Genomic DNA, 26,776 nt, shown 5'->3' on the forward strand with positions numbered 1-26,776 from the left:
TTTTGAAAACACTAAATGTGACTGTAATCCAGAAACATTCTCTCAGGGCATGCCTGGCAAATGGAACATGGATCTGTCAACAGGTTTGGGGCTTTTAAAAAAATTTACTTTAATTTTTACAATTTTTTTTTTTTTTCGCAAGTTGTAATATTTTGGGTTTTTAAAGGAAAGGTTAAGACCGGTCTGTCATTTTAGCTGCACAGTTACATGGCTTCTTAGTTTGCATTGTAGTTCAGACAATTACCAATCACAGAATTGCATGGCACTTCTGTAGCACTGAATGTATGTATTTGAAGCTTTCTCTTCACAATGACACAGCAGCAAGCTACGTATATGAGAATGCAGGCAGTGATGTAAGTTGTATTAGATATTATCTTTGCTCTTTTCTAATAATCACAGATAAATAAGGTATTGCCAGAGACAAATTTAAAAATGTATTTATGTATACAAGACCTACACAAGCTCTGTTCCTTTTGTTTTCCCACTTCTAGTAGAACCTGAATTGTTAAATTTTTCAGAGATACAGTTATATATGTAATTCAATAGTAACAGCATGTGCTTTGTACTCTCTTCATCTAGTTTGAAGACTGCAATTATCAAACCATCCTTGTCCAGTGTTTCAGTTTTTAAACTCAAACTGGAGCAATTAATGCTTTTAGCTTTGAATGTCTCTTCCAATCCTTTGTCAATATATCACATAAAGGCAACCTGACATAGGATTTGTGGCAACCACATCTTTTGGACAAATTCACTCTCAAAGATGAATTATATAATCTGTTGATGAGTGAGGATCAATATAGAGTGTTAGCTCAAGCTAAAGAAGTTCAGGCTTTTAACCCTGAGTTTATCTGGTTCAACTCCTCTTATGCTGCTGTTTTTGAAAATGCTGCCATTCTCTAATACATAGTGAACTGCACTCGTCCCTCCAGTTAGTAATTATAGCCATCATCTGCACACCCTTTTATATCCTATAGGATCACACTGAATTCTCCTATCAAAACTGGATATGTAATATTTTTATATGGCTATCCGAATTAAAACTTAGGAATTTTAATAATACGTATCTAATATGTAGGTGGAATTTAATCCCTTCAGAGAACAAGCACTTGTAAAGTTGTGAAGTGGTTTAGACTACACAGATTGTCTTAACAATTCTGTTTTTTTGTTGTTTGGTTGGTTTTGGTTGTTTTGTTTTGTTTTGTTTTGTTTTAATAATTAAAAGGCTTATTCGATTTAATATGGAGATATAAAATTACAATATGACAGTATTTTTTATTTTGAATCTGTGAAGAGGAAAGACAACTCCGATAATAAAACCACAGTATGCCCTCCTTTCCTGTATGTTTAAAAGATTAGCCACTAGATGACGCCTTGATTCTGTTCAGCTCTGCTTTTTGTTTTTTCCTGAAGGATGTCTGGACCTGAAATCGTGAAATTGTTTCTTTAGTAAATCCGGATGGGAAAGAATGCTTTTCACGTGCTTTTAAATTATAATTTTGAAGGTCTGCTACTGAAGTAAATAAAACTATTTAATTTTTTCACTGCTGCTTTTAATTTCAACTTGTTTTGTGGGGGTTTGGCTTTTTTTAGGGTTTTTTCCTCATCAGTTTTCTTCTTATATGCTACTGATAATTCATTTGTCACAGTCAAAACCCCTTAATTTTTTTTTTTTTTTTTTTTTTTTCATGTCCCTTTTCTTCACAACTGTCACTTAGGAGTAGAAGCAGGTCAGGATAGTGTAGTGTCCTTTACACCACCTATTAATAGACATTCAGCATGTATGGATAAATGCCTCTATAAACGTGTTTTGTTTACTGCACATTTTTCCTTACCAGGATGGTGTTGGGGAATAAACTATATTTCTGTATAGTGTTTTGATACTGGCATAACTGTATCCATTTCTTGATATGTACACATACATTGTTCAAAATTATCACTGATCCTGGTCTTGACATGTTTATATCCATAAATAATTCCTATGTGGAGCAGGCTAGATAGAGATTGAAATCTTCTTTTTAACCAAAGGTCAAAGAAAGTGTTGTAGTTCTTATTCCTCCTTCATTAGTCTCTGGACTAATAAACCTCAGGTCTCTGTAGCCTTGATACACAAGCAGGTTACCACAGAATAACAAATGAAGATGGAGCAGCTGCTCTGCAGCAAACAATGTTCATGTTTCTGCCTGGCAGTTTCTTGCCATTAATCTAAGGAAAATCACAACAGCCTCTCTTTCAATGAGAGATGGAGAATTTCCTCATTTTTGGCTAAGCAGTCTTCAGTGTAGACATTTGTAGGTGGACAGTTGCATGTGAGCAGTTCCTGGTATAATGCTAACCAACAAGAACTATTTCCTTAGTAGGAAGTTTTGTCAAAAGGCTGCACTAGGCCACCCTTTACAGAAGCCTTACTACATCAGATCTGGTACAACAGGACATTGCTCTGCTCCTGTGCATACTTTGGCATAGGCTGTTTTGCTGACAAAATCCAGCCTCTTTAGGTGGGTTTTGTAACTGTATGAGATGGTATCCACTGTTGTGGAGAATTATCAATTATTTAAAAAAAGATTTAATGAAAATGCGATCTGGATTTTGGTGTTTTTTTGTTTTGGTGGGTTGTTTTTTGGTTTTGTTTTGTTTTGTTTTTTTTTTGTGTGTGTGAATTATTTAATGACAACTGATGAACCTGGTTAGATTAGAGGTAATAGGAATTAGTGATGGAATTGTTTAAGGAGCTTCTCAGAGATGGAACTCAGAAGACTGGTTCTGACTCCAAATAGAATCTGAGAGCTTATATAAAATAACAATGGGAGTCAGTGTTATTTTGACAATGGTATTTTTGATGACTGTATGTTGGCTGAGAGAATTCTGTTGTTTGGGAAAGTAGATTTTATTTGGACAAGTCAAAAACGGGGCCTTCCTAGCTTACTTCACATTTACAGTTTTAGTGACAAAAGGAGGTTTCTGGCAATAAGCCTTTGCAGTGTAGGCCAGACTTTTGAGGAAATTTTTCTATGCTGAAGATGACAGTATAGAAAAAAAAAGATGCAGCTGACAGGAAAGGATAGGAGTAGTAATGGTTTTCGTTACCAAATCCTAATGGAGTAGTCAGAAAAGACCAAGTTGTAATCTTCTAACAATCTGAGACCCATTGATTGAGGTGTTTCCATATTTTGTCCTTTAATCCAAGTGGAATCCAGAAAACAACTAAAACATGCAGCCCAAATATTCTTGCATTGATCTAAGAATTGATAAACTGTTTTGGAATGTGATCTGCTCAGGTTGAAACTGACTGCTCTGTGTGACTCTGTATACATGTGTGACTGTATATATATGTGACTAAAGAATTGTATCCAGACTGTATATATTTAGAAGTCTTGATTGTTACTATTATTGATAATATAGGCAAAATACTAGATGAGTTCTAAATATTTTGCAGGCTCTGATTATTAGCTAACATGTTGCACTGCTTTTATATCCAGTAGAGTGATTCTGATTTATTCTATGAGATAATTTTAATCTCTGCCTACTTTCATTAGGAAACAAATCTGCAGTGAGAGGTGAGTTATCTAGGTCTTTTTTTAACCCTATTCCAATGTGCCAAAACATGTTCTATGCTTCATTGGAAGATTCCTAATATGTTCCAAGCCTTATTTTATTTAAATTACTTTCACTAGGACAGCTACAGAGTTCTGTCATATACTTTATAAAAAAAACCACGTATCTGAAAAGTCATTATAATGTTGTTAGTTATAGCTTGTTTATATTGAGATATACAGTAAACCAAATATATTTAATTTTCTTTATTTATGACTTTTGGGAGGGTTGACTTTCTTCTTTGAAATGGAAGACAAACATCAATCATATCAACAGATAATAGAGATTTATCCTTTTGAATAAACAGGTTATGAAAACCTGTAAACCCAAGTCTGAACTTGGGGCCCAGAATCTTCATTATCTTGCATTTTTTGCTGTGTCAGTGGAACATTACAGAGGTTTAATCTATTATACTAAAATGTGTTCTGCAATTCCTTTGCGTTAACTCCTTCCATGCAAAAAGTTAATTCAGCCAGTTGGTATGAGATTGTCTCCTGATAAATGCCATCTTGTAGCACTGCATTGCCCCTGTAGAATCTCACAGTCCAGGTACAATACAAGTTAAGTGAGGACAGTCAACTGTGAAGAGGTGTCTCCAAAACAGTCTGATAATCCTACTGTTCTGAGCAGATGTATCTGGAAGCCCAAATTTCAGTAAGGGCTGGAGATGTCTAGGCTTCTTTTGGGGACCACAATGGATTCCCCAGCCCAATGGCCAACAATTAATTCATTCCTGCCATTGTGATTTAGTCACAAAGTTCATTTTGCTCTGCTGCAGAATGGTTATGCAACCAGCACAGAAAATCAGATATTGCTTCCTGTTTTAAATGGCACAAGTTCACTAAAACAGAAATAGTTCAATTATGATCATACAAAACCCTCCTCCAGAAAACAGTTATTTTCCTTTAGTGACTTTTGATGTGCTAAGATTTTAACTAAGTGTTCGTGTTTTCTGTGTATTCAGTTTATGCCATCAAGGAAAGCAATTTGCTGTAATGCTACTCAAGGCACCCATTAGTAGCAAACAGCAATCTGTGTTTTTAGAGAACCAAGGCTGTTATTTCACAAAGGGAGCTATTCAACTCTGTCTTAATGCTCTAACCAGTAAAGCTCATCTTCCAGGTGTTATTCTGGACTATTTTATTCATATTGGCTTCTCAAAAATGCTTAGAAAATGAGAGTCTAATTTAGATTAAGCTGTTGGTGATTTAAGTAAAAAATATGTGTTATATAACTATATAAATAAATTTAAATTCTCAAATATTTTTGAGCTAACATACCAAATTGCCATATGTCACATGCTTTTATTTTTAGTTGCATGTTTTGAACATCTAAGTGGAAAGGAAAACACTTAAAAACCTGGTTCCTAAACATCAAAAAGTTTATTGCATTCTTTTGTTTTTGAATCTTTGAAGCAGGTATCTATAACAGGGAATAGTAATACACATTTTCCTGACACTTATATTTTGAATGTGTTAAATTTTGCAGCTTCAGAGTCTATGGTCTATGATAACAGTAACTGTGTATGACCTGACTCAGGATCTGATCTGGCTGAATAGAATAAACTACTCCACAAAAGTGCTTGGACTTAAGTAAAACTACTTGCAAAACCAGCTCCAATCTACAATTAGAGGCCCTTATAATTATTTCAAAAGTTGACATTTAATTAAAAAAGTGTAAAGAACAGATAAAATTATAGATTTGGAGAATAGACTGTTGTCTTACTTGTCACACCAATGGAATTTTAAAAATACTTTTTCACTTTTGGTACAAAGGCTCAAGAGCCTTTCTCTGATCAAGGTAGAATGTATGACATTGGAGTAAGGTATTTTTCCCTCAGTGAATCCATGGATTGAAAAGACACACTAGAATATTCAGTTGGGTTTTAGGACTACTGCATTGTATAGCATGTTGGAAGAGCATTGCTTTAGTTTGGCCACCAGAAAATTTAAGCAATTTTTGGCTTTAGATCACCTCCAGGAAAACCTATACATATTCTTCAGTTATTAAAGCTTTTTTTTCCTACACACATATAGGAAAAGATGAGCAAATTTCAAAAAAATCCAACAAACAATAACACAAGAAACGAGTAGTCAGATGCTAGAGAGAGATATCCAGAAAAAGACAGAGAATTGAATAAGTAGCAAAATACTAAATATTATAAGGTATTCAGTAAAACAAGTACTACTGTCAGCAGCAGAAATACTGGAGGTTGGTTTCCTATGAATTTTGTTTCATGATTGAATTCAATGGCATCAAGATATGAACTCCAGCCAGAGGTTTTCCATGGTTACAAGCATGTATCCTGTTTTTATCTTTAGTGATTTTTCTGGGACTTCATAAACATAAGTTCAACCTTCAGCTTCTCTTTTACTGAGGGTATTCTATCTGGCCATTAATTTTAACATAAAATTGTAGAATTGTTATGTATTAGAGAGTCTTTATCCTTTGTCAGATTTTGTTGACCAATCTACGCTGGGCAGTTGGTTCAAAAGCTGTGGGGATATGGTCAAACAAATATGGTGGACACCTACGCCTCAGTTTTATACCAAATGAGGCTACTGAACCCTCTCCCACTGAATCCAAATACATGAGTTTGTGTAAAGGTGCATATGTATAAACTCACAAGTGAATGAAAAAGAGGTGACAGAAAAAAGCAGTTTATTAAGAAATTAGGAAAATGCTTGACTTTGGGTGTATGTAATGATGCAAGGCAGCAAAGGGCAATATTAAAACCAGTTCAAAGGGAAACCCTTTGCAGCTTTCACAGGGACATATCCTGTTTAACTGTCATATCATCATTTAATTCTGAGGTTATAACTAATTTTACAGGAAAAGACTCTGTAAAGGGTTTATCAGATTTTCAAAAAGTCTTTTTATGACAGGCTGTTACCCAAAATAAAACCAGCAGAATTCCAAAGTATGGTAATGTGAGAACAGGTAAAGAGAATTTCCAGTGGTTCTTAAACTTTTTTCTGGGTCTTGGTAAACATGAGCATGCTGTAGCCTTTCTCTTACTCCTGGTACTCAGCCATTCTTTTTTTCATACAAACAATAAGAATATACCTTTGAGATCTTCCTGACAGTTTTCTTATCAACTGTCACTACAGGTATAATGAAAGGCTTGGCTTGATTTGCTGATAGAAGAAAGTGGATACTATGGTTGGACCATAGAAACTTCACAGGCTCATCTGCCAGCCTCCTCCAGTCCTTCATTATCTTTTGAGTGCAGAGCTGTTGCCTGATATCAGCTGAAGTTTCCATGAAACAGTTTAAATCTGCTATTTTTTTGCCTTGTCTTTCTTTTCCTGTCTTTGGGTATAGATAACAGTGTGCCCTCATTCCTTTACTAGCAGCCTTTCATGTTTGTGTTCTTATGCCAAGCAGAGTTTGTTTGCTATCTCATAAGGCAAAGCTCCTAATCTTTCCATGGATTCCTCCACCTCTAAGAGCTCTGGAATATGTACTTTCATCTATTGCATTCCCATTTCTGTTTAATGATGACTGGAGCACTGCAGTGCGAGATATAATTAAAGCCAGTGTGGTATTTAGAGAATAACTGGCAACATTTTTGTAGCTATTGAAAATCTTGTCTGGTAGGTTTTATTTTAAATCTGATTTTCACAAAATGATTTCATCTAATCTTTACCATCTGCCTAACAAGTGTAATCAGCAAGCTGAAATTAAAATATCTGCAACCTCTGCCCTTCAAATCAATCACAAAATAAACCTCAAAATAATATATTCTAGTAGGAATAAAACCTTCTGAAAAAATCCTTTCTATTAATTGCTCCCCACTAAGGTAAAATATGTTGTCTTTGCTTAAAAATAATACAAATAAATATAACAAAATGATTATTTTTTTCTTTCCTGAAATTTTATTTGTCTTCATCAGATCTTGAAGTTAATGCTTATTTAGAAACCTCAGAGTTTTTTGGCAAATGGTAGTGGAGCAGACATCTTTCACAAGCAGCAAATCAGCAGAGCACATAGGATATTCATGGCAAATTTGAAAGCCGTTCTGTGCACATAGTACCTAGGTGACCCTTTAGAGCTTAAAAGAAAGATAACATCTCAGGAACTAGCCACAGAACATCATTGGTAGGAGCATTTACAATATTCTACAGCATTTGCCTGCAGTGTTGCTTTCTTCTTTTAACAATTGATACGGAAACACTAGTTGATTTTTAGGAAGAAAAATTGGCTCAATGCAGATGACTTTTGGAAATCCCACCATAAATATTTCTTCCACACACATCTTTATCATTGTCATTTGAAAGTCCAGTGACAGGTAATGTTACTGACTCTTTGCCCAGTAGTGTACTCACTAGGAAGCACTTTTGTTATAGTACAGGTTTCTCTGTTCTCTGGATTAGAACTTGCTGGTAAATTCCCTTCCTGTTAGCTGTATTTGAGTAATATTCTCTTAGAGGAAAAGAATCAATGCAAATGATAATCCTTCAAAACAGCTGAGACAGCACTGCATGCCAGAGGGCTGAAAAAATGTGAATGAATATGCTCTGATGTACCAGCAAGGTCCATTCCTCCAGTGCAAGTATTTAATCTGCTCACAAGGAGATAAGGGACTTTGTACAGCTTAGAGACCAACCTAACATCACAAATATGATACAAGCAAGTATACCTTTGGAAGTAATTATAGTGCAACATAATGCATATCTCCTCTGTCTCCAGTGCTGTGCATACAGTTGTAAAGGATGCTGCAAGTTCTTGCATATAAATATGTGGAGGATGTATATATTGTTATGGAGGGTAAAAAACTTTGCACATTTTTTCACTCCCTAAAGTATGGAATTTTCATTTCCAAAATTGGCCGAAAAATAGGATCATATCCTACTTCATTTACTTCCCAACAATATTCATTAGATGAAACTAGTAAATATAATAAGAAATCAATTGAAGAATGCTTGATTTCCACCTTCAAACTCATCCTTTGTGAATTAATCATAGTTCTTCATGATGTATGAAAGATTTTCCTTTGTTTTATGATTTTGTGTGAAGTTATGAAACCCTGCATTGTGCAGGTTTACTCCTGGCAAGAAGCCAGTATGAGAAATGTCACTAATAAAAACATGCACATTTTGTTTCCTAGTGATTATTTTGCTCTGATAACATTTTGAAAGCTTAATGAACTGTGGTACTTCTTAGCCTAGCAACTAACAGAGACTTAGAAATAGGAATTAAATATGTTTCTGCTGGACAGCCTAGGTCAGGGCTGAATAAGAAACAATAAGGATTTTACCAACCTAAAATGTAGTTTCTTCTATGTGAACTAACATTAGAGCATTGCTCAGTTAAAGGAAGTAGTAATTTTGATACCAGGTCAACTTTTATCAGGAGAAGCAAAGTCTAATTCATATAGGTATCCCTACACATGGGCTTATATGCCCATGGCCATGTCAGCATTAGTGACATATTAATTAGACTTGGATTTTTGCAGATGTAATCTTTTTTTCAGCTGTGACCTTGTCTCGACCCTGTCCTATCCTGAGATATTGACAGTGAGTAGGCTAAGCAGCAGCTGGAGACGGGGAGAAAGCATGTGTTCCTCCCTTTCTGCAAAGTTTTTTTTCCACATTGTTGCTCTGACTCCCTGTCACTGATCTGTTAAGTGGATTTCCACTCCTCACATACTAAACAGAAAATTGAGACTTATGCACAAGAGGGAATTGAAATGGTGACAAAGTTTATGTGAAAGTTTATATATCTGCAAGGCAAGGTTGTGTGAAATAGAATATGTTTCATTAGAATAATTCATATACTTGGGAAAAAACAGATGAGGCATATGAATTCTTCAGTTCTCTGGAATGTGTTCACATGTTTTGTTGAATAATTTCAGTTTCCATCTACTGAAGCAGTGCTTACCATCCACGGGTAACTTAAACTTGCCTTTAGCAAAGAACATTAATTCTTTTAAAAAACCCTAACTAAAACCAAGAAGAGTTGTATGGAAGTTATTTTTCTCTTTAAAGTCTCTGAAAGGTAGGTACAAGGTGAAGATTGGAGCATGCTGAGTACTCTTTATGCACAGGGTACATGCAGTCAGTGTATACTCTGCAGTTTTCCTCTTATAGCCATTAAGTGTGCCTTAGTTTTCACATCATGGAGCAACTCTTGAATGTAGAGTTTGCTTCAAGCAGCAGACTTTTCCCCTGTGATTGTCAGTAGGATGCCAGTTCTAACTGGAGGCTATCAGCATTGTCAGTGATCCACGTTAGGACCATATTAAGGAGCTACAGCATTTCACATTGGCCATGAGACATTTATCACGTGATAGCTACTAGCAGCTATAGACCTGGGCCAAATTCAAAGGAATGACCTAGACGTGAAAGGGAATGTATCATGTTCAGTGAGCCATTCTGTTGCCTGAAACTGTGGACTTAATGACCCAGGACTAAATTAAATAGAAACAGGTCAATGAACGTCCAGTTTTACTCAGTCATCCAAAAGTATTATGATATTGCAGCACTGTGGAGAGGTATACTGTCCCTGAGATAATTGTGACTGCTATTTTTCAGCCTTCTTGTCTAAAGGAGATTCCTCTGGAAATTATTACAAAGCTTTATTTGAAAGACAACAACTTTTATTTAACTCCAGACTGAAAGGCAAAGGAATTTATGTTTGTAACTCTTTGATGTTATTTCTATAGAAGGCATTTGTTTCTATAAACAGGCACCAAATACATTCACAGTGTTGAAGAACTGCAGATCTGACTTTGTTCTTCTTTTTAGGCAAAACATAACAGCATAATAGTGTGATGAAGATCTGGGTGGCTTTCTGGTCAGTCTTACTTTTTCTTTCTAAATATCTGATGGCACAGCTGGTCTTCACATGTCAGTTCCTACAGTATTAAAACAAATAGTAAGTATATAGTGATACAAGTTGTATTTAGCATACACAGCAGATCCCACCAGAAATTACTACCACTGCATTAAAAATATATGCTTATAAAAAGAGAACAGAAAGAACAGTGTACTACTATGTGTAACCAATCAGCATGCATGCATCACATGCCGCAGTCATGAGATTTTGAAGCTTGACTTGAGCTCTAACAAAAATAAACTTGAAAAACACATAAAAATTGCTCTTTAATGCAAGGCTTTTTCATGCTGTGTTATTAAAAAAATATGCTGTAATTGTTTATAATTTGCATATTACCTCATAATTCAGGAATAGCAATGAAACAAGGAAGTAGATAAAAAAGGAGGATGTTGCAAGAAGTTGAAAACATTTTCTTTAGAAATGCTCCAGCCATTTTTCAGGGTGCCAGCAAGCAGAACATTTGTTGGGTCAATTTTTGAATATGTGTTAAAGTAGAGTGAAAAAAAGTGTATTGGGCAGCTGGCTTTTAGTTAGGTGGCAGAAAGTATTCCTTAGTCATTGCTTTGACCTTTCAAGCATAGAAACTTGAGGCACTGTGGTTGGTGGTACCAACTATCAGTAGGGTAAACTTGTGAAGGAGGAGATATCTGGATGCAAATCATGAGACAGAACAATGAACTCTCCTCCATAATCCTTCTGCACCATCTATTGCACCATCCAACATTATCCTGCCCATTTCTGGATTGCTCTCCCAAGAAATTCTGGAATAATTATCATTATGTATTTATTGATTTTGAAATCTTTTTGGACTTCCCTGACTTCTTCTTTCCTGCACAGGCTCCTCTGGCCTCTCTCAACAAATTTATCTTTAGGCTCTATCTTACTAACTCAGATGAATGAATGTTTTGACTTTTTTTATAGCAGTAGCGCAAAATAATTGCAGTGTGGGTTGTTTGCAGGAGCCTCTTGAATATCCAGAGGTTTCTGATCTGTATAACAGCATAGTATGCTACAATTTCATAGTGCTTCTTTTAGAAAAAATAATAATATTTTACTTGCAATCTGTCCCATACTGGTGTTGGGTTTTTTTGTTTGGTTCATTTGGTTTTCTTTCTTTCTTTCTTTCTTTCTTTCTTTCTTTCTTTCTTTCTTTCTTTCTTTCTTTCTTTCTTTCTTTCTTTCTTTCTTTCTTTCTTTCTTTCTTTCTTTCTTTCTTTCTTTCTTTCTTTCTTTCTTTCTTTCTTTCTTTCTTTCTTTCTTTCTTTCTTTCTTTCTTTCTTTCTTTCTTTCTTTCTTTCTTTCTTTCTTTCTTTCTTTCTTTCTTTCTTTCTTTCTTTCTTTCTTTCTTTCTTTCTTTCTTTCTTTCTTTCTTTCTCTTTCTTAGTAGTGATTAATTAAGAATGATATGATGTTAGAGGAACAATGGAAAAAGAAGGGTTAATAGATGGAGGGCAGTGGATTGGAGCAAAAAAAACACTGCTGGGTTATGACTTAGTTGGGAGCAGGTGGAAAGAAAATTAGTATTCCTGAGTTGTAGCAGAGGGTTCATTTCCTTAGAGTTCAGAGATCAGAGCTGTCTAAATAAAGACCATTCTAACTAGAACAAGTAAAGACCATTCTAACTAGAACAAGTAACAAACCCTTTAAAATGGAAAAAACTGTGCCTTGTTGCAGTCTCAGTTATACACTGTATATCCGTATAGCAGCCCTTACCAGATGCAGCAGGTCTCCTTCAATCCAGTGTTTCCAGCCCCTGTTGTTCTTTTCACCTTTCTGAACACATACCAGTTTGTCACCATCCCAGGTCACTAGTGTCTGCATGAATCAGATTAACTCAGATATGTTAACAAGAAATTTATGAATACATTAAAAGAAACTCAATCCAACCACTAGAAGACACAGATAGAGTCTCTTACTACCATTCCACATCATCCTCCTAAAACCACCCCAAATCAGCTGTTCAACCAAAACCCAAATACATTCAAGATGACAACAGTGTTTTAATGTGAAGCTTTTGCAGCGCTTTGATGACATTTCCATGTATTTCTTCACATACATGAGTACAAAATGTTCATACTAACTAGTGAATTGCTGAGTGAACTGACAGATATTTGCTCAATGTATGCAAACTGTATTTTTCTTTTCTTGCTGTTTAAAACCATTAACTAAAAGATTACAAGGTTTCATGAGTGAAGACCTGGGGCCTTATACCAACGAGTACTGTGTTAATACCTTTTCTAGCTCTGGATAAAAAAGGAAGAGGAAACATATATTAATATAATTTCATACAATAAGTTTATTTATATTTAATGCACTCTGACAAAAGACCTTTAAAGAGATATGATCATAATCTGGACAACATGCTCTAGCTAACCCTGTTTGAGCAGAGGGGTTGGACTGGGTGATCTCAAGAGGTCTCTTCCATTCTCAACCATTTCATGATTTGGTGTGATTCAGTGTCTAGCACTAATAAAAAGGGTATTGGATATGCTGATTCTTGTCCAGGAGCAGGATGACTGTACATAAGGAAAACTTCTCTTTGCAGACTAAATTCTCTACTTGGATACACTGGAACACATTCAAAGCAACTTTGTTTGTATTGTTCTAGGTTTGAACCATTGTACTTTAGGGACACATTTAACCATGTATCATAGGCAAATCCTCATCAGAGACCAGTTACAGTCAGTAGAAGTTTAGTTATTAAAAAGCTCCAAGAGTATTGGGAACTTAATTTCATTTTCTCGTTCAGTACTGGATGATTTATTTCTCTTATGAGGGAGCTTTCTATTAATAACGAGACAAAACTCACTCCTTTTCAGTTAACTTCTGTCTTATTTACGGAATTTTTAAGCTACATGCTCTTTAAATTATCCATGCCCTCTTTACATTTAGATGTTGCCTAGCAGTTTTATTACCTTCATCTAACTTCAATGTGTTTGAGGCATTGTTTTGCTAATAAAATGACCAGAAAATTATTTCAGAGCAGTTCAGAGAATAATGGCATGACATGCTTCCTTTTTTCCTTCTCCTCTTGTTAGAAATAAAAAGTGAATTTTGTTTAGAAAAGAATATTACACAAAAATTATGAAATCAGTTAGGGTTATAAATGTACAAGATGTGTTTCCTTCCTTGCAAATAATTGATAGTGAAGAGTAGAGTCTGCAAGTGAAATGATTTTGCACAAAAAGACAATGGTTTTATTAGTTGTGAAGAGTCCTAGAGGAACATTAGTCTATGGATTGAAGGAGTGACGCAACTGTTCAGTCCATAGATCCTTAGTAATCTGATCTAAAGAGATGTGGAAGCAAGGTATTAAAGCACAAATTCTGTCCCAGGAATATACCCCACCCAGTACTCACTGAAGAAATTAATAGGAAGACAATTTAGGAATTCAGTCTTATTATTCAGTGGCTGGCAGTGCTGTGAATGAGAAATAATTTGGAAGAAGTCATAGGAATTACACTGCACAAAGTTAGTTTGAGAGTGAAGAGTGATCCATAGTGAATAAACAAGGTGTCCTGTTCAATTTGTGCCACTCCAGTGAAGGATGATGTCAGTTCAAATGTAAACATGTCCATGCTGCCAATTTCCTGTGGCAAATGCCAAAATAAAACAGGTCTTGTTGGCAGTGAGCTTTGATCTCAGATTCTCATACTTCAGCAATAAGTTCTGAAATCTTGTTTGTTGAGAAGATACTGATGGAAAGACAGCATATGTTTGGAGAAGAGCAATAGATCTAAGAGCTGAGTGGAAGAATAAAGCTGTGGTAACTGGCAGAAGTGTTGATATGGGTGAATTTAATGAATGGTGACAAAGGCTGGTAGGTGATGCAAGACTAGTAAGACTCTGAAGGAGACAGTGGAAATTGAAGACAAATTCGCCTTTCTACCTTTGAAAATCTTGAATAAGGTTTTAGGTGTGAGAAGAAAGTAAAACAGAGGCAGTATCAATACAGAAATAGGAAGCTGAATTCAGTAAGTTAATTTGATTAGTGCTCGTATGTGTTCTTTGCCCTGAACCAGTCTCGTTTGAATGTCTCTTAGGAACAGATTCTGTTGTAGGAGGTAGGGCAAGGGCTACCACACGATGTTGTCCTTTATCCAAATGTTACTTGTCCATACATAGCACTGAAAAGTGTCTGAACATCTTCTCACAGTTTCCTAGGGGAATTCTGAGTTTAGGTTACTCCTATAAGCTAAGAGATATTCAAGCATGGACTTGTGGGTCTCCTTGCCTGGCTACTATTGCCAGTGGGCCTGACAACACTATAGGTGGCAGCTTTGACTTACATGTTTTTCTTGTCCCTTCCCAAAGCTCCCTTAAGGTTAGTAGCTGAGTGTAGGTTTATTTTTAAAAATGTCTGACTGTTAAACTGTCCAACTGAGGCTGAGCAGGCTCAGATTAAAAATACAGTGTGAATCTAACCATTCAGAACTGAAAATTTATATTGACCCAGAAAACATCCTGAATTCAAAGAGATTATTTTAGTTTCATCAAGGAAGATACATAAGTAAAATTACAGTTTTGCTTCTTTCTAAATACCTAAAGGTGTATCATAGAAAAGCTGTAAAAATCTCCTATAAGCAAATTTTGTAATTAATGGTTATCCTCACGTATCTGAGTAATGATCCTGATTTGCATTTATAATAAATGTTTGTAGCAAGGAAGAAAACTGTCTCAGGATGTGAATTCTTTCTGCTTTTTAAGAATCCTATGATGTCTGTAAAGTATGGGATTTTTTTTCAGCTGACTTTTGGAACTGCTCACTCCTGGTGCCAGCTGTAGTGTAAGCAGTTATCAGGTACCAGATTTTTACCTTTACTACTCGGTTATCCAGTCCTTTGGTATGTTCTTCAAACTCCACTCCTACAGTGAAATCCAGATCATAGTTTCTGAAAGTGCTGAGTGTTTTTGTTTTAAAGTTATCTCCATTTTGAGTAATTTCCTTTGTTTGTTTTAAGTGTTTTGCAATCTTACGAGTTGCAAAATCAATACCTGCCAAAAAACAGAAAAGAGAGTATCACAGTGAAAACTCAAATATTTGTTACAAAAAGAACCCCCAAGCCCCATAGCACTTACATTTACAGAAAATGAAAAAAAGCCCACATTTTATGTGGAACGTAGTTCCACAAATGATACTTTTACCTACAAAATTTTGCAGATAAAGAGATAATTTCAAACAAAAATAGTTTTGTGTTTACAATTAGACTTTCAATTGGAGGATTTTCTACTGGTTATAAATGTGGATTCATAGGAAATCTGTGGGAATGTCTTCAGCAGAACTACAACAGACAACCAGTAGTTGATGGTGACATGTTAAACCACCTGAACCTCCATTTTTTTTGGGCAGATGTGAAGAAACAAGGGATGCTGTGACTGACATGGCCTTTCTGGCCCACACATTAGGCTGTGAGATGCCAGGAGTGCTATTATCACCATTTTCTTCCCAAGCATGCAGTGTAAATCGTGCAGCTCTTGGGCTAGAAGGGTATTGGTGTTTGTCCTGCAGGGTTACAAATTTTGGCCAGGCCCTAAAGAAGGATCTCAGAATAATATTCCTTTTCAGAAAATAGGCATGTTAGAATGACTAGGTAATCAAGGGGATTTTGGCATGTTACTTTTGGATGAACTCATAGTCTGTGGGAGTATACAAGAGGTTAATTAATTCATTTAAAAAGAATGAAATATATCCTAGTGAATAAAAAAGAAACAATCAAATAAAAGCCTGACATCCACTGCTGTTAGACATCAGTCACAGAAACATATTGCAGCTTACATGGTAAAGGGAGACAAATCCAAAGTCAAAAGTCAAAAAGTATCAAATGACAGCATTTGACAGTTCCTGTTTAATATTCTTTCAGCATTTTATGCAGCACTGATGTCCTTAACATCCTTATTTTCTTCATGATGAAGAATAACATTATAATGTAAACAACTGCTTGCAACTGAATGCATTGAAAGTTACCAAAAGGAGAATATATATATTACCATGATGACAGTTTGCCCCAGACAATCCACCTAATGCCAGCTGCATTACCATCTGCAATAAATATTTCTGACCAGCTGGCAGTGAATCTTATTACGGTGCTATATGCAAATGAAATAAGCTCACATGCTTCTGCAAGAGATTGAAAAACCGTCTGGGTTTGTTAGCCATCCTTTAGTGGTTTCGCATGTGAGCTAATCATTGTCAGCTCAGCAATGCCACCTACTAATGGAGCCCTTTTTCTTTTGGTAGATTCATTATACTACTTGTGAATTACTAATCGAGCTGAGTAGGAGGATTGGCTTGAAAAAAATTGTGACTTTTTAACATGGGGAATTATGTTCTTGTTCAGTATTTATATTCAAGACTTCTCGGGTATATTTTATCTGGTGTGGTAGATTAAAGGTATCTCTGGGTCTGATTTATAGCCAGGTAACATAAAATTTAGTTCTCTCTGAGGAAAAAAAATGTCTAGACTTTTAAATAAATGCTATTTCTGACTAATACATTAGTCTTGTAGCTCCTGCAGAAAAACCAGGGGAGGTTTTATTAAAGTATCATTTTCATAACTGCATTTTGAACAATACAAGCAATAAAAATGATATATTGTTCAATTATAGTAGATTAAAATACTTTGTAACATGTTTATGATAAAATCAAAGTTTCTGGCTTAAAGGGCAAAACTATACTTTAATTAAAGTTTAGAAATGTGTATGCATTAATTAAAAGGATGGATGAATTTTAAAAAAAACAAAACCTCAGTGTGCTTTGAACCTGAACACTTTAATACGTAAAATATCAGCCACATGTAAAATTGTGAGAAACAGAGCAGCAGGAGATCTTTTCACCCTTTCCGTGTAATTTCTTTCCATTCTGAGAATCACCTACAGCCATAGGCATATTTGCATTGTTTTGGTGTGGATTTTTGTTTGTTTGTTTTGTTTTGTTTTGTTTTTTCCTAACTAATTGTCAGTTTTTGATTAGTATAACTTATACTGTGTGTATATATATATATATGGATGTATACACAAAAAATCAGGCTGTACTTATGAAGGGGCAGGTCCAGACAAAAGGTGCAAATAGCTCCTTCATCCCAACCCACTTTTGGCATTCTTAGTGGGAAAGTAGTTTGAAAATTTTATCAGAAAGTTCAGTGAGTACCTCTCCTTTACTGTCTGCCCAGGATAGACAATGAATGGAAGTATTTTCCAGGAAAATAATATATCTATATTACATTCCTTATTCTAACACAGTTTTCCTTTTGCTTTGTTTCAGGCTTTTGAGTGAGCCATTTATTCTCATGAACTGTTACTATCTTTTTTAAGTAGGTTTGACAGTCTTGGATGCCTGTAGTCCAGACCCCACTGTAGGCTGAAGACATCCATTTTTCTCCCAGTTTCCACTGGGAAATGTATGATCAGAAAGGGATAAAAAATCCAAACGATTCAATAATAACAGTGTCATAATTTACCCACTGACTGAAATGCAATGTAGACCAGCTCATGCTAGCATTTTTAGTACAAAAAGCATTACAAAATTGAAAAATGGATTACTTATTCTAAAAGGATCAGATAATAAGGATGATAATAATTAGAGCTTAGTTGAAAGCTGTTATAATTAATACTTGTATTATGACAGTTAGATGCTAAATTCTTATGGAATTTGAGTTAACATCACAGTTTAAATTCCACAGTGGGTAAATTCAAATTCAAAGAAATGGATGTTATTAGCAGCTGGTATCCCTTTCCCTGAATTTTTTCCTGAATTTTAAGACAAATACAAGTTAAATGTTATAATTTGACTGAAATAATCGATAAAGGAATCTCATCTGATGATACCCTTCCTGGAAGGGAAGAAAGGAACAACAATGAGAAGGCCACTACAACCAAATTAAAATATCACTATAATTACAAATCCTTTTGGAAAGGAAATATGCACACAAATACATTTCCTTTGCCCGTGGAAGGTGGCTATATAGTGTACTCATTGATTTTGAAGCACTGAATTGTTTTTATAATCTACATCTTTACAAGTAAATGTTTTGGAATCTGAGCAAACAAGTTATTTAGATCTGCATTAACTTAACTCAACACCTTATGAACAATGCACAAGAATCCTCAAGTCTTACTTGACTTCTGATGAAAAGTGCAAGGTATTTGACCTGAAAAAGCTCCTTTTCATTAGCATCTTTCTTACAGTGATGTCAGCTGCTGTAGAGAAGCAGAGAAATAAGAGCAAATGCTGAACAGAAGATAGAAATTAATGGCCACCAGACAGAAAACAATGAGGCATCTGGGAATGAGGAGTCTGTAGACGCAGTTGGGCCCCTGAGTGCTATCAATTGTAAGCATAAAAATAAAATACAGGTTTGATTTTTGCCACATGTTAATTTACGATTCAGAGCCAGCCAGACTCCTCCGATCTAGGTAAAATTAGCCAACTCTAATGACTGGTTTTCTTGTTTAAGTTTTATAGACATCATGTGTGGAAGGAAACAAGTGTCCGTTTTGCCCTTTGTCTGTGATGTCACAGAGCTGGGAGGAGATTCCCAATGCTAAAGATTACAATTCTCCTGCATGCATAAATTTAACTCCCGTATTTTTTGTTGTTTTTTGGAATGCAGCTATATCACTACAATGGTGGAAAGGTGATAACTCTTCTTTCAACACTAATCCAGAGCTTACTGAAAAAAAATATTGAGAAATGCTAATGTCTTCTATTATTTCTTCTTTTTAGCAAATTAAACATCTACATCTTTGCTAACCTAAGTAGAGGAAGGATTTCCTGCACAGTACTTGCTAATCATAATGACCTGGAGCAAAATCTTCTTGTCTTTACAAGAACAAAAATGCTTGAAAAGCAATTTATATTGAAAATAATAGGTGCAGCAAAAGAAGACATTTCTCTCATAAAATTATCTCCAGTCATTACAAAAATTGAATCTGTCAGCACACGGAAAGATAATGCTGCAAAGAACATAAACTTGATCTTGATATGAACTGACAAGAATATTGTTTGCATTCACTTAACAGTGTTTTAGTATTTTAACATCTCTGAAGAGTATGCTTAATATCCTATACAATGGAAATACAAACTGTAGCTATCAGGCTTGCATGATAAAGAGGCTAACAAAATAGTAAATGAAAGTTGCCTAAAGAGCAGAACATCTCTTATTGCACGTACACATCTATTGTTGTCATCAGTGATGGTCATAGTCAGATGAAATGAAGTTTAGTTAATCATGTAAACATATATTTAAGAACCCCTGTGACTGAAATCAGAACATAAGGACATAGGGATGACTCCCACAAAAATTGTCAGAATATCTGCCCATTTATCTTTAAATACTTTTAATGGTTTTTATTGCCTTTACTATGCAACTGGTATATATAATTTCTATTTGAAAGCACTAATTAGGTACTAAACACTATTGTTGCTTTAGTGATATAGAATATCCTATCCCTCTTTAACAGAGCTAACTAGGTTGTGGCTTGGCTGTTACAGTAAGTATATTCCAGGAATAAAAAAAACTTCTGTATCTGAAGGTCTGTTTTGTTGGGTTTCTCCCCCCCCCCCAATGTATTTTCATTTATCTAAATAAAGACTACTATCTTTGGCTACAACTCTCCTCTTGCTTATATACTTGGATTATAGTAATTATAAGTACAGCTCCTTGATTTTTAATGTGATCCGTAGTAACCCCATACCACAATGCACATTACAGAAACAGTCTCGTTACTTTTTAGAATAATTTTACTTATAAATGAAATTTTTTCTCTTTATCTCTATAAAGTTAATATTTTTTCATTTACCTAAAGCAACCATGTAGCCTTCAAAGTTTTCATTGGTTTCCATTTCCCATGTTCCATTGTAATCAGCAGGCATGGCGGCAGGAGTTTAACACCAACTTCAGATCAAAAGGTGAGGCTGGAAACAGGCTCTGCTATGAGAACATCTTATAAACCTTTTAATATCTTTTTTTTATAAGGTTTATGGTTTTCTAGATAATACGGTTTAAGGGTCAGAGTGATAACCCTAGGAAACTTCGCCTTCATTAACAAAGTTCATTTGAACAGCTGGCAGACAAGGAACACTGAAATATGTAGTAATACAGGATATGATTTTAGAGTGACCTTTGTACAGAACTACTAGCTATTATAGAATAACTCTGAAATACATTGAACACAGTAGCAAACTGTACAACCCAGTTAAAGTTTCCAAGGTGAATTCTCTTTTTCAGTTCCTTTCTCTGTGTCATATTTCCTTATGAAGAACCAGTCCTACAGAGCTGACATACCCAGAACTCTCATTTCAAATTAATGGAAGGCTTGAATGCAGAACAAATGCAAGGCATGGCAGAAAAGGGAATATTTCTGTGGAAAATATTTTTGATCTCCTTTGATTTTCGAAATACCAGTAGCTGCACTTATACCAACTGCACTTCCATAGTTTTGTTTTAACAGCAAGTTTAGCAAATGTAAGATAAATAAAAATAAATCATAATTAGTAAGAATCCTACCCTAAAAATGATTTTTTAATTACTCTGAAACATAGCTGTTTCTGTTAGGAAAATATTTTTCATCCAGCAGTATTACATTGTTGTGAGGGAAAGCACCAATTTGTTGTGCAAATAAGCACATTCAGAATGTGTCTGAATGGAGAGCCTGAATGTGCAGTATAACTGTATTGGAATTTAAAGTAAACACTAGGCAAATTAGTAGAAGTTAAGGTTTTAAATTATTTGGCTTTAATTAGTCAAGAAAACTTACAGATGGCTCTACAGATACAGTAACTGAAATGATTAGAAGTTCAAAACTCCTAACTTTAACTTCTCTCAATTATTTTTTTTTCTTTTGATGGGAAAATCATTAAAAATTTTACTAGAAAAGTATTAAGGTTTAGAACTCATAAGTAAACTGAGGAACTACTGTCTTCTATATGCTTTCACTTTGTTAAAATTTAAGGTAAAATTCCACAAATGCTGAAAAATTATACAGGGATTAAAAAAGAAAAACTAAAAATGTTGACAGCTGAGTTCTTAAAATACATTTGTGGGATACTAAGGAGCTAATTTAAGAGTATCTTGATCTATATCTACATGAGATGTTAACAGGGTTTTCTATCAGAAAAGGCTCAAGGAATTGCAGTGACTGAAAGTGCAGTGACTGAAAGTTACAGTGAGGTGAATTCTTATGTGAAGGCACACAAGAAGATATCTGCATTCTTTATTGTAGAATAGTTTGTCTATAGAGCAGTTTACCCCAAAAAATCTGTAACCACTGTTTGAAATCTTTAAATAGGCAGAGTGTGGCTTTTTGAAACATATGCCTCATTTAAATCACAAGTTATTGGACTGGACATGTCTACTTCTCTATTTGCTTCCACTATAGGAATTTCTAGATGAAACGCTGTGAATTATGTTATATTGAAAGTGAAATCTGAAAAAATCTTTGTGCTTACAACATTGATCTCTATTGATACTATCTAATACTTATGGAACAGGTTTGATTTTACATATCTTTGTATACTTCCACTCGTAGCCTCGAAATTTCATCAACTTTTATAAATACATTACTATTATTTATACATTTTATATGAATATGAAAATATTCTATAAAAACACTAAAAGATTCTATAAAACCAAGAAAAATGAAAGGTGGTCATTCCCAAGTCAGTCGCTCAAAATCACCTGTGTAAGCAACATCAGTTCCCTTGTACATCTTGGAGTGCATTATCGCACTGTTTTTCCAACTGGAAGTTATTCTGTCCTTCAGTGTACTAAAGGGATGATGACTGATGTATAAGCAAGTACTCAGTGTTTTATCTTACATCTCCAAATGGCCAGTGGTGGATTTATGAGGAACGAATCAGACTGGATGCCTGTTATCACCTTCTAAAGTCAGAGCATATGTTAGAAGCTCATGGTGAGAGATTTTATAAGGTCACTGATTTTAGTTCTGAAGTGCTTTGCTTCCTATATAACAGTCATTTTGGTAAGATGCAGAAGTGACTGAAACTGTATGATGTGATGATCAACACTTGACATCCATTAAGAACTACTAAAGAAATTGCTGATTTTATAGTTGTAGATATGCAGAGCCAGGCACATTGAGAAAATTAGTTATGAGATGAGACCATCCTGCCATGTAAGGCCATAATTAATTAACAGCACACATATATAATTGTACAGTTTTTCACAATGATGCTTTGTTTATGCCCATCCCTTACTGTTTATTTATAGAACTTTTTTTGTTTGTTTTCAGTGTGTGTATTATTTAAACTCTGTATCAGCAATTCCCTAAGCATGTCTTTATTAGCCTGAAATAGCTCTTTCAAGCCTTTTCAGGTAAATATGCAACAAGGAGGCTTCAGACACTGAATTTAACCAATCAAAGAACTGGCCAAGCAAGGAATAAATAAAACATGAAATATTGACTTGACAGAGTTCTGTAATGCTTCATGAGCTTTTAAAGAGCGTTGTGTTAAGCTCTACAAAGAGAATTTTCAGTTTATGAATCAATATCTTGATAGGCAGTATAACCTCTACCACATTCAAATGCCTGTCTAATCTTATGGAGCCAAGAGAGAGTATGGATGCTGTTTTTTAAAGCCCCATGTGGATCTGTGGCCTGCAGATCCCTGACCCACTGTATCCTCAGCATGTTTGTGGGTCTGTGCCTTGCTAGTTTTACTGATCTGCCTCTTGTCATATTGCAGCTTCAACATTTTGACTTATTATCCACTTCAAGTCTTAGAAATTATTCAATTTGACTTGTGGCTTTTGTTTATATACTACATACATAGAGCAAACTCTCAAAATGGCCAAATGAAATTTCCTTCTTGTGCCACTATTATAAGTTTGAGGAAATGAAGAAAAGGTGCCCTATCCTAACTGTTATGATAATTTTGTTCTTAGCATGCTTTCTTTGCAAGACCACCAGTAAAATCACTAGGGATGCTATGCACAACATGTATGAAACCCTGGGAAGTTGGGGAAAGAAGTGTCTTCTTCAGGTTTTCCAATACATATGTTAAAAAAACAAGCTCTGAGCTCATAGCTTGTGTCAGGTTTCAAGCCAGGGATCATTTTTATGGCTGACTAGTAAGACCTTGGAAATAAAGCAAAGTCATGAAAGATCCAAAGACTTGTTAAAAGCCTAAGTATCTTTTTCACTCTTTATCTGAGTGTGAAGAAACAAAGATGGCTTTTCTTGCCTCTGTCCTTGCCACCAGTTCCTTTCACTGTATCTGAGACCTACCCAGAAAAGAAATCTTATATAGGTAGCTTAACAAAGTTCAGCCTTCTTGCTATCTCATAGAGATGGTAGTGCACTCTCCCGGGGACAGATTATGCTGTAAAGCACTGTTAGGAACACTACAGAAAGAGCAGAGCTACTGGTCAAACAGAACTTTTTTGTGAAATTTTGGGCACAGTATTTTGAAGAGATGGTAGCATTCTTACCACTCTGTCTTTGTCTCATGTAATTTTCCTTTTAAACTATCTAATGTGCGTATCTAACACAGGAGAAAATTGCCTTGTACTCCCCCGATCAGCCCCTACACTCCTCCTGCTTGACAGCTGGGACTTTTGCCTATAGTTATTTGGTTGTTGTTTAGCACATGGCAAGCTGCATGCGTTGTTCTTAGCAACTGAGTTCCCCTGAAAGATTCAGACAGAAGCAGCATGTTCACAGACACCTCGTATTATTTTTAACTTGTTAGCACATGTGCACTCACCAGGCTTATTTTTATTTTTAAGAAAATTAATAATTTGAAACATATTCAGTGATGGCTGCTACCACAAATACTGTCAGAGGTGCTATCTCACCAGGCTCAGGGCTCTGTTCAGCACAAAGATGAGTACTTGCACTATGACAATTAAAAGTAAGTTGGAGGGAGGCAATCTGCTTCTTGTCAGTATGTAGGATGGCTTGCAGGCCCTGGGGATTCAGCTGGGTGAAGGTAGTCATCAGCTACTGGGCAGGCAATTTACTAAGAAGTGGCAGGAGCAGTACGAGAGACGTGTACAGTAGTAGAGGACAGAATCCAAAGGGTATTTGTAAAACCGGCTCAGCAAATAATATTTAATTGCCCAGTTGGTAGTGGTTGCCCTCTTCCAATAGAAAATGGCACTAAACTACCTTGGATACTTCCAGCTTATAAGCCCTCTTGCCAGGTCAGATACAATGAAGTATAACAAGCCTACCTCAGTGCCTAAGAATTAATTAGAGTTTTGGGTTCTGACTCAAGCTTGCTTGCTTGTTCAGGTCTGGACCCTACAGATAAAGGATGGAAGCTTACAAGTTAGTTGTACATGTTTGTTGGCTAAACATTTACTATTTAATGCCAGTTCTTAGCTGCTCAGGCGAAAAGAGAAATCTGCAGGAACAAAGTTTTTGTTGACACATAAGAGAAGGGAGAACTTCATTCACCTCTCAGTAGAGGAACATGTCTGATGTCTTGTTGACAGAACAGTAGGGACCGGTTGAAAATGCTGTGGTAGGTTGAGGATGTACACACAGCTTGCAATTATGCCAGTTTGGCACTTGTCATGTTTACCTTCAATTTAAACAGAGATGCACAAAAAATAAGTTTTTAATCACTCTTTTAGAAAGAAAATAATTTGCTTTCTGCCATTACATATTTTTTCTATTTTTTCCATCAATGCCTGTCTGTCTTCAGCCATTCTTACCTTTCTTACTCCTCTGCTTTTGCCAGTGGAGTTGGTTGTAGGTGTTGCACGCTTTGTTAATTAGAAGCCTGCCTCCTTCAACTAGGGACTTTGGCTTAGCTCTTAGAGGCTTCATAGTGTTGCTGGTGATCATGTTACTGCGTTGGAGAATAATAAAAAAGTAGCTCCTACTGGCTTGAGAACTCACTTTTATTAAAGTGTTTTGCATTATGAAAAATTATGCTGCAGAGAAATAAATGCCAATGATAAAGCTGACCTTGATTTTCAAAATAAATGGGGAATACAGAATTTATTCATTCATTAATTCTCCTGAGCACTTATTCAATGCTCTTTATCCACAGGCTTCCAGCTAGCAGGTAAAAAACATTAACCTTTGTAAAATCAAAAAAAACTTAGAGAGTGACATGGTTTGACCAAGGCCATGAAATGAGCCGTTGGTCAGAGCAAGTTAGTGAGTATAACCCTTCATGTTATCCAGTAAAGCATGCTTCCTCCTGGGCTAACTTTAATGGAGATTGAAAACCTGAACTCAGTATAAGTGCTTTGTCTTTGCCATTAGGCTGCCTAAGTTTTCCCTTCAAAGATTTTGTTCAGGATCTGAATTCCCTGCATGAGCTATGCATTAATATCTGTAACTGTAATCTATAACTTAATTGTATTTATTCTGTGGCAAAGTTTTACAATTGCAACTGTCACTTCTTATCTTCATCAGATAAAGGTTGCATTACTCAGACATTGAACTGGAATACTGATTGATGGTTTTTGAATTTAAAGAATCTATAGAAAGCAGTGTGAGGTTTGTTTTTCTTTGATGCTTCTATGACAAGTACGATTTGGCTAAGAAAATGTGTATCTCCTTTAGCTTGTTCACTCCTGACCATAAAAGCTGAAATGTCATTTTAATGCAGGGTCTCATCCATTAGAATAACATTTTGAAGAAGCAATTTTATTAAACAGAAAGTCCTTTTACCTCATCTAGAGAACACTTTATAGGGATACTTTCAAGTATCTCAGACCTCAAGTTTTCACATACCTCATTAAGTGGTATAATTTGGTGATCAAATGATTTTGCTTGAAGTTCTAGAATCAAGATGAACAGAAAAAGCCATATCAGCTGTTGCTGTTAGTGCATTATTTTGAACTCACTGTGGCCTAAATGGCCTATAAGTCTTGCAATAACCCAAGTAACCTAAAGCCACTGCCCCAAAAGAACTGTAAATTAGGTCCAGATATATTGAGAAAAACCCACAGTAACATTCTGCCTGTTTTCCTTCACTGTGTTGCTACCTGTGTAGAGCAGTTACAGAACTGCTAGCCCAGTCCTAGGAAAATTCCTAGATAGGTGAATGTATCTCTTTCCTGAATGTTTTCTTTTTGCCATAAATCAGTTTTACTGCTTCAGCTTGGAAAACATATTAACTCAGTAACACAGAAGCAAAATCTTCCAGGTAACTGAATGCTATCATCCTGGGTTGTTGCATATCTTTTAGGACATAAGCATAAGTCTCTGTTTGTTGATTAAAGTATTCTCTGTGTTGTTAACCTCACCAATTCATTCATCTAACAGTGCTGTATGGTTATTCGTTTCTGCTTGCATCTCCAGCTCAGTAACAGCACTCCTGCTGTGGGAAAGGCTCTGGCTTCATTCTACCGTATCCAATTTGAGA

General features: G+C 35.5%; 2 protein-coding genes across 2 annotated transcripts in view; one reads left to right on the forward strand and one right to left on the reverse strand.

Moving 5' to 3' along the window:
- Positions 1-41: 41 nt before the first annotated feature.
- The window catches only part of CLSTN2 (calsyntenin 2), a 531,406-nt gene continuing 504,671 nt past the window's right edge, over positions 42-26,776 (forward strand). Inside the window, exon 1 of the mRNA XM_051627052.1 lies at positions 42-83. Coding sequence (XP_051483012.1) covers positions 61-83 — 23 coding nt within the window. The 5' untranslated portion in view covers positions 42-60. The remainder of the gene's footprint in view (positions 84-26,776) is intronic.
- Positions 10,369-20,354, reverse strand: RBP2 (retinol binding protein 2). Its single transcript, XM_051627062.1, has 4 exons — positions 20,230-20,354; positions 15,248-15,426; positions 12,145-12,246; positions 10,369-10,450 (listed from the first exon to the last, which is right to left on the reverse strand). The coding sequence occupies exons 1-4, from the start codon at positions 20,300-20,302 to the stop codon at positions 10,397-10,399; spliced, it is 408 nt and encodes a 135-aa protein (XP_051483022.1). The 5' UTR covers positions 20,303-20,354; the 3' UTR covers positions 10,369-10,396.

The sequence above is a fragment of the Apus apus genome, chromosome 8, assembly GCF_020740795.1.
Source record: "Apus apus isolate bApuApu2 chromosome 8, bApuApu2.pri.cur, whole genome shotgun sequence".
Classification (NCBI taxonomy): domain Eukaryota; kingdom Metazoa; phylum Chordata; class Aves; order Apodiformes; family Apodidae; genus Apus; species Apus apus.

Bases quoted from the DNA above. Each gene is read 5' to 3' on its own strand.
- RBP2 (XM_051627062.1), bottom strand. From the start codon at position 20,302: ATGCCTGCTGATTACAATGGAACATGGGAAATGGAAACCAATGAAAAC. The intron at 15,427-20,229 runs GTAAATGAAAAA...GTTTTTTGGCAG, and splicing joins AGGCTACATGGTTGCTTTAG to GTATTGATTTTGCAACTCGT. The intron at 12,247-15,247 runs GTAAAAATCTGG...TGATTCATGCAG, and splicing joins TGGATAACCGAGTAGTAAAG to ACACTAGTGACCTGGGATGG.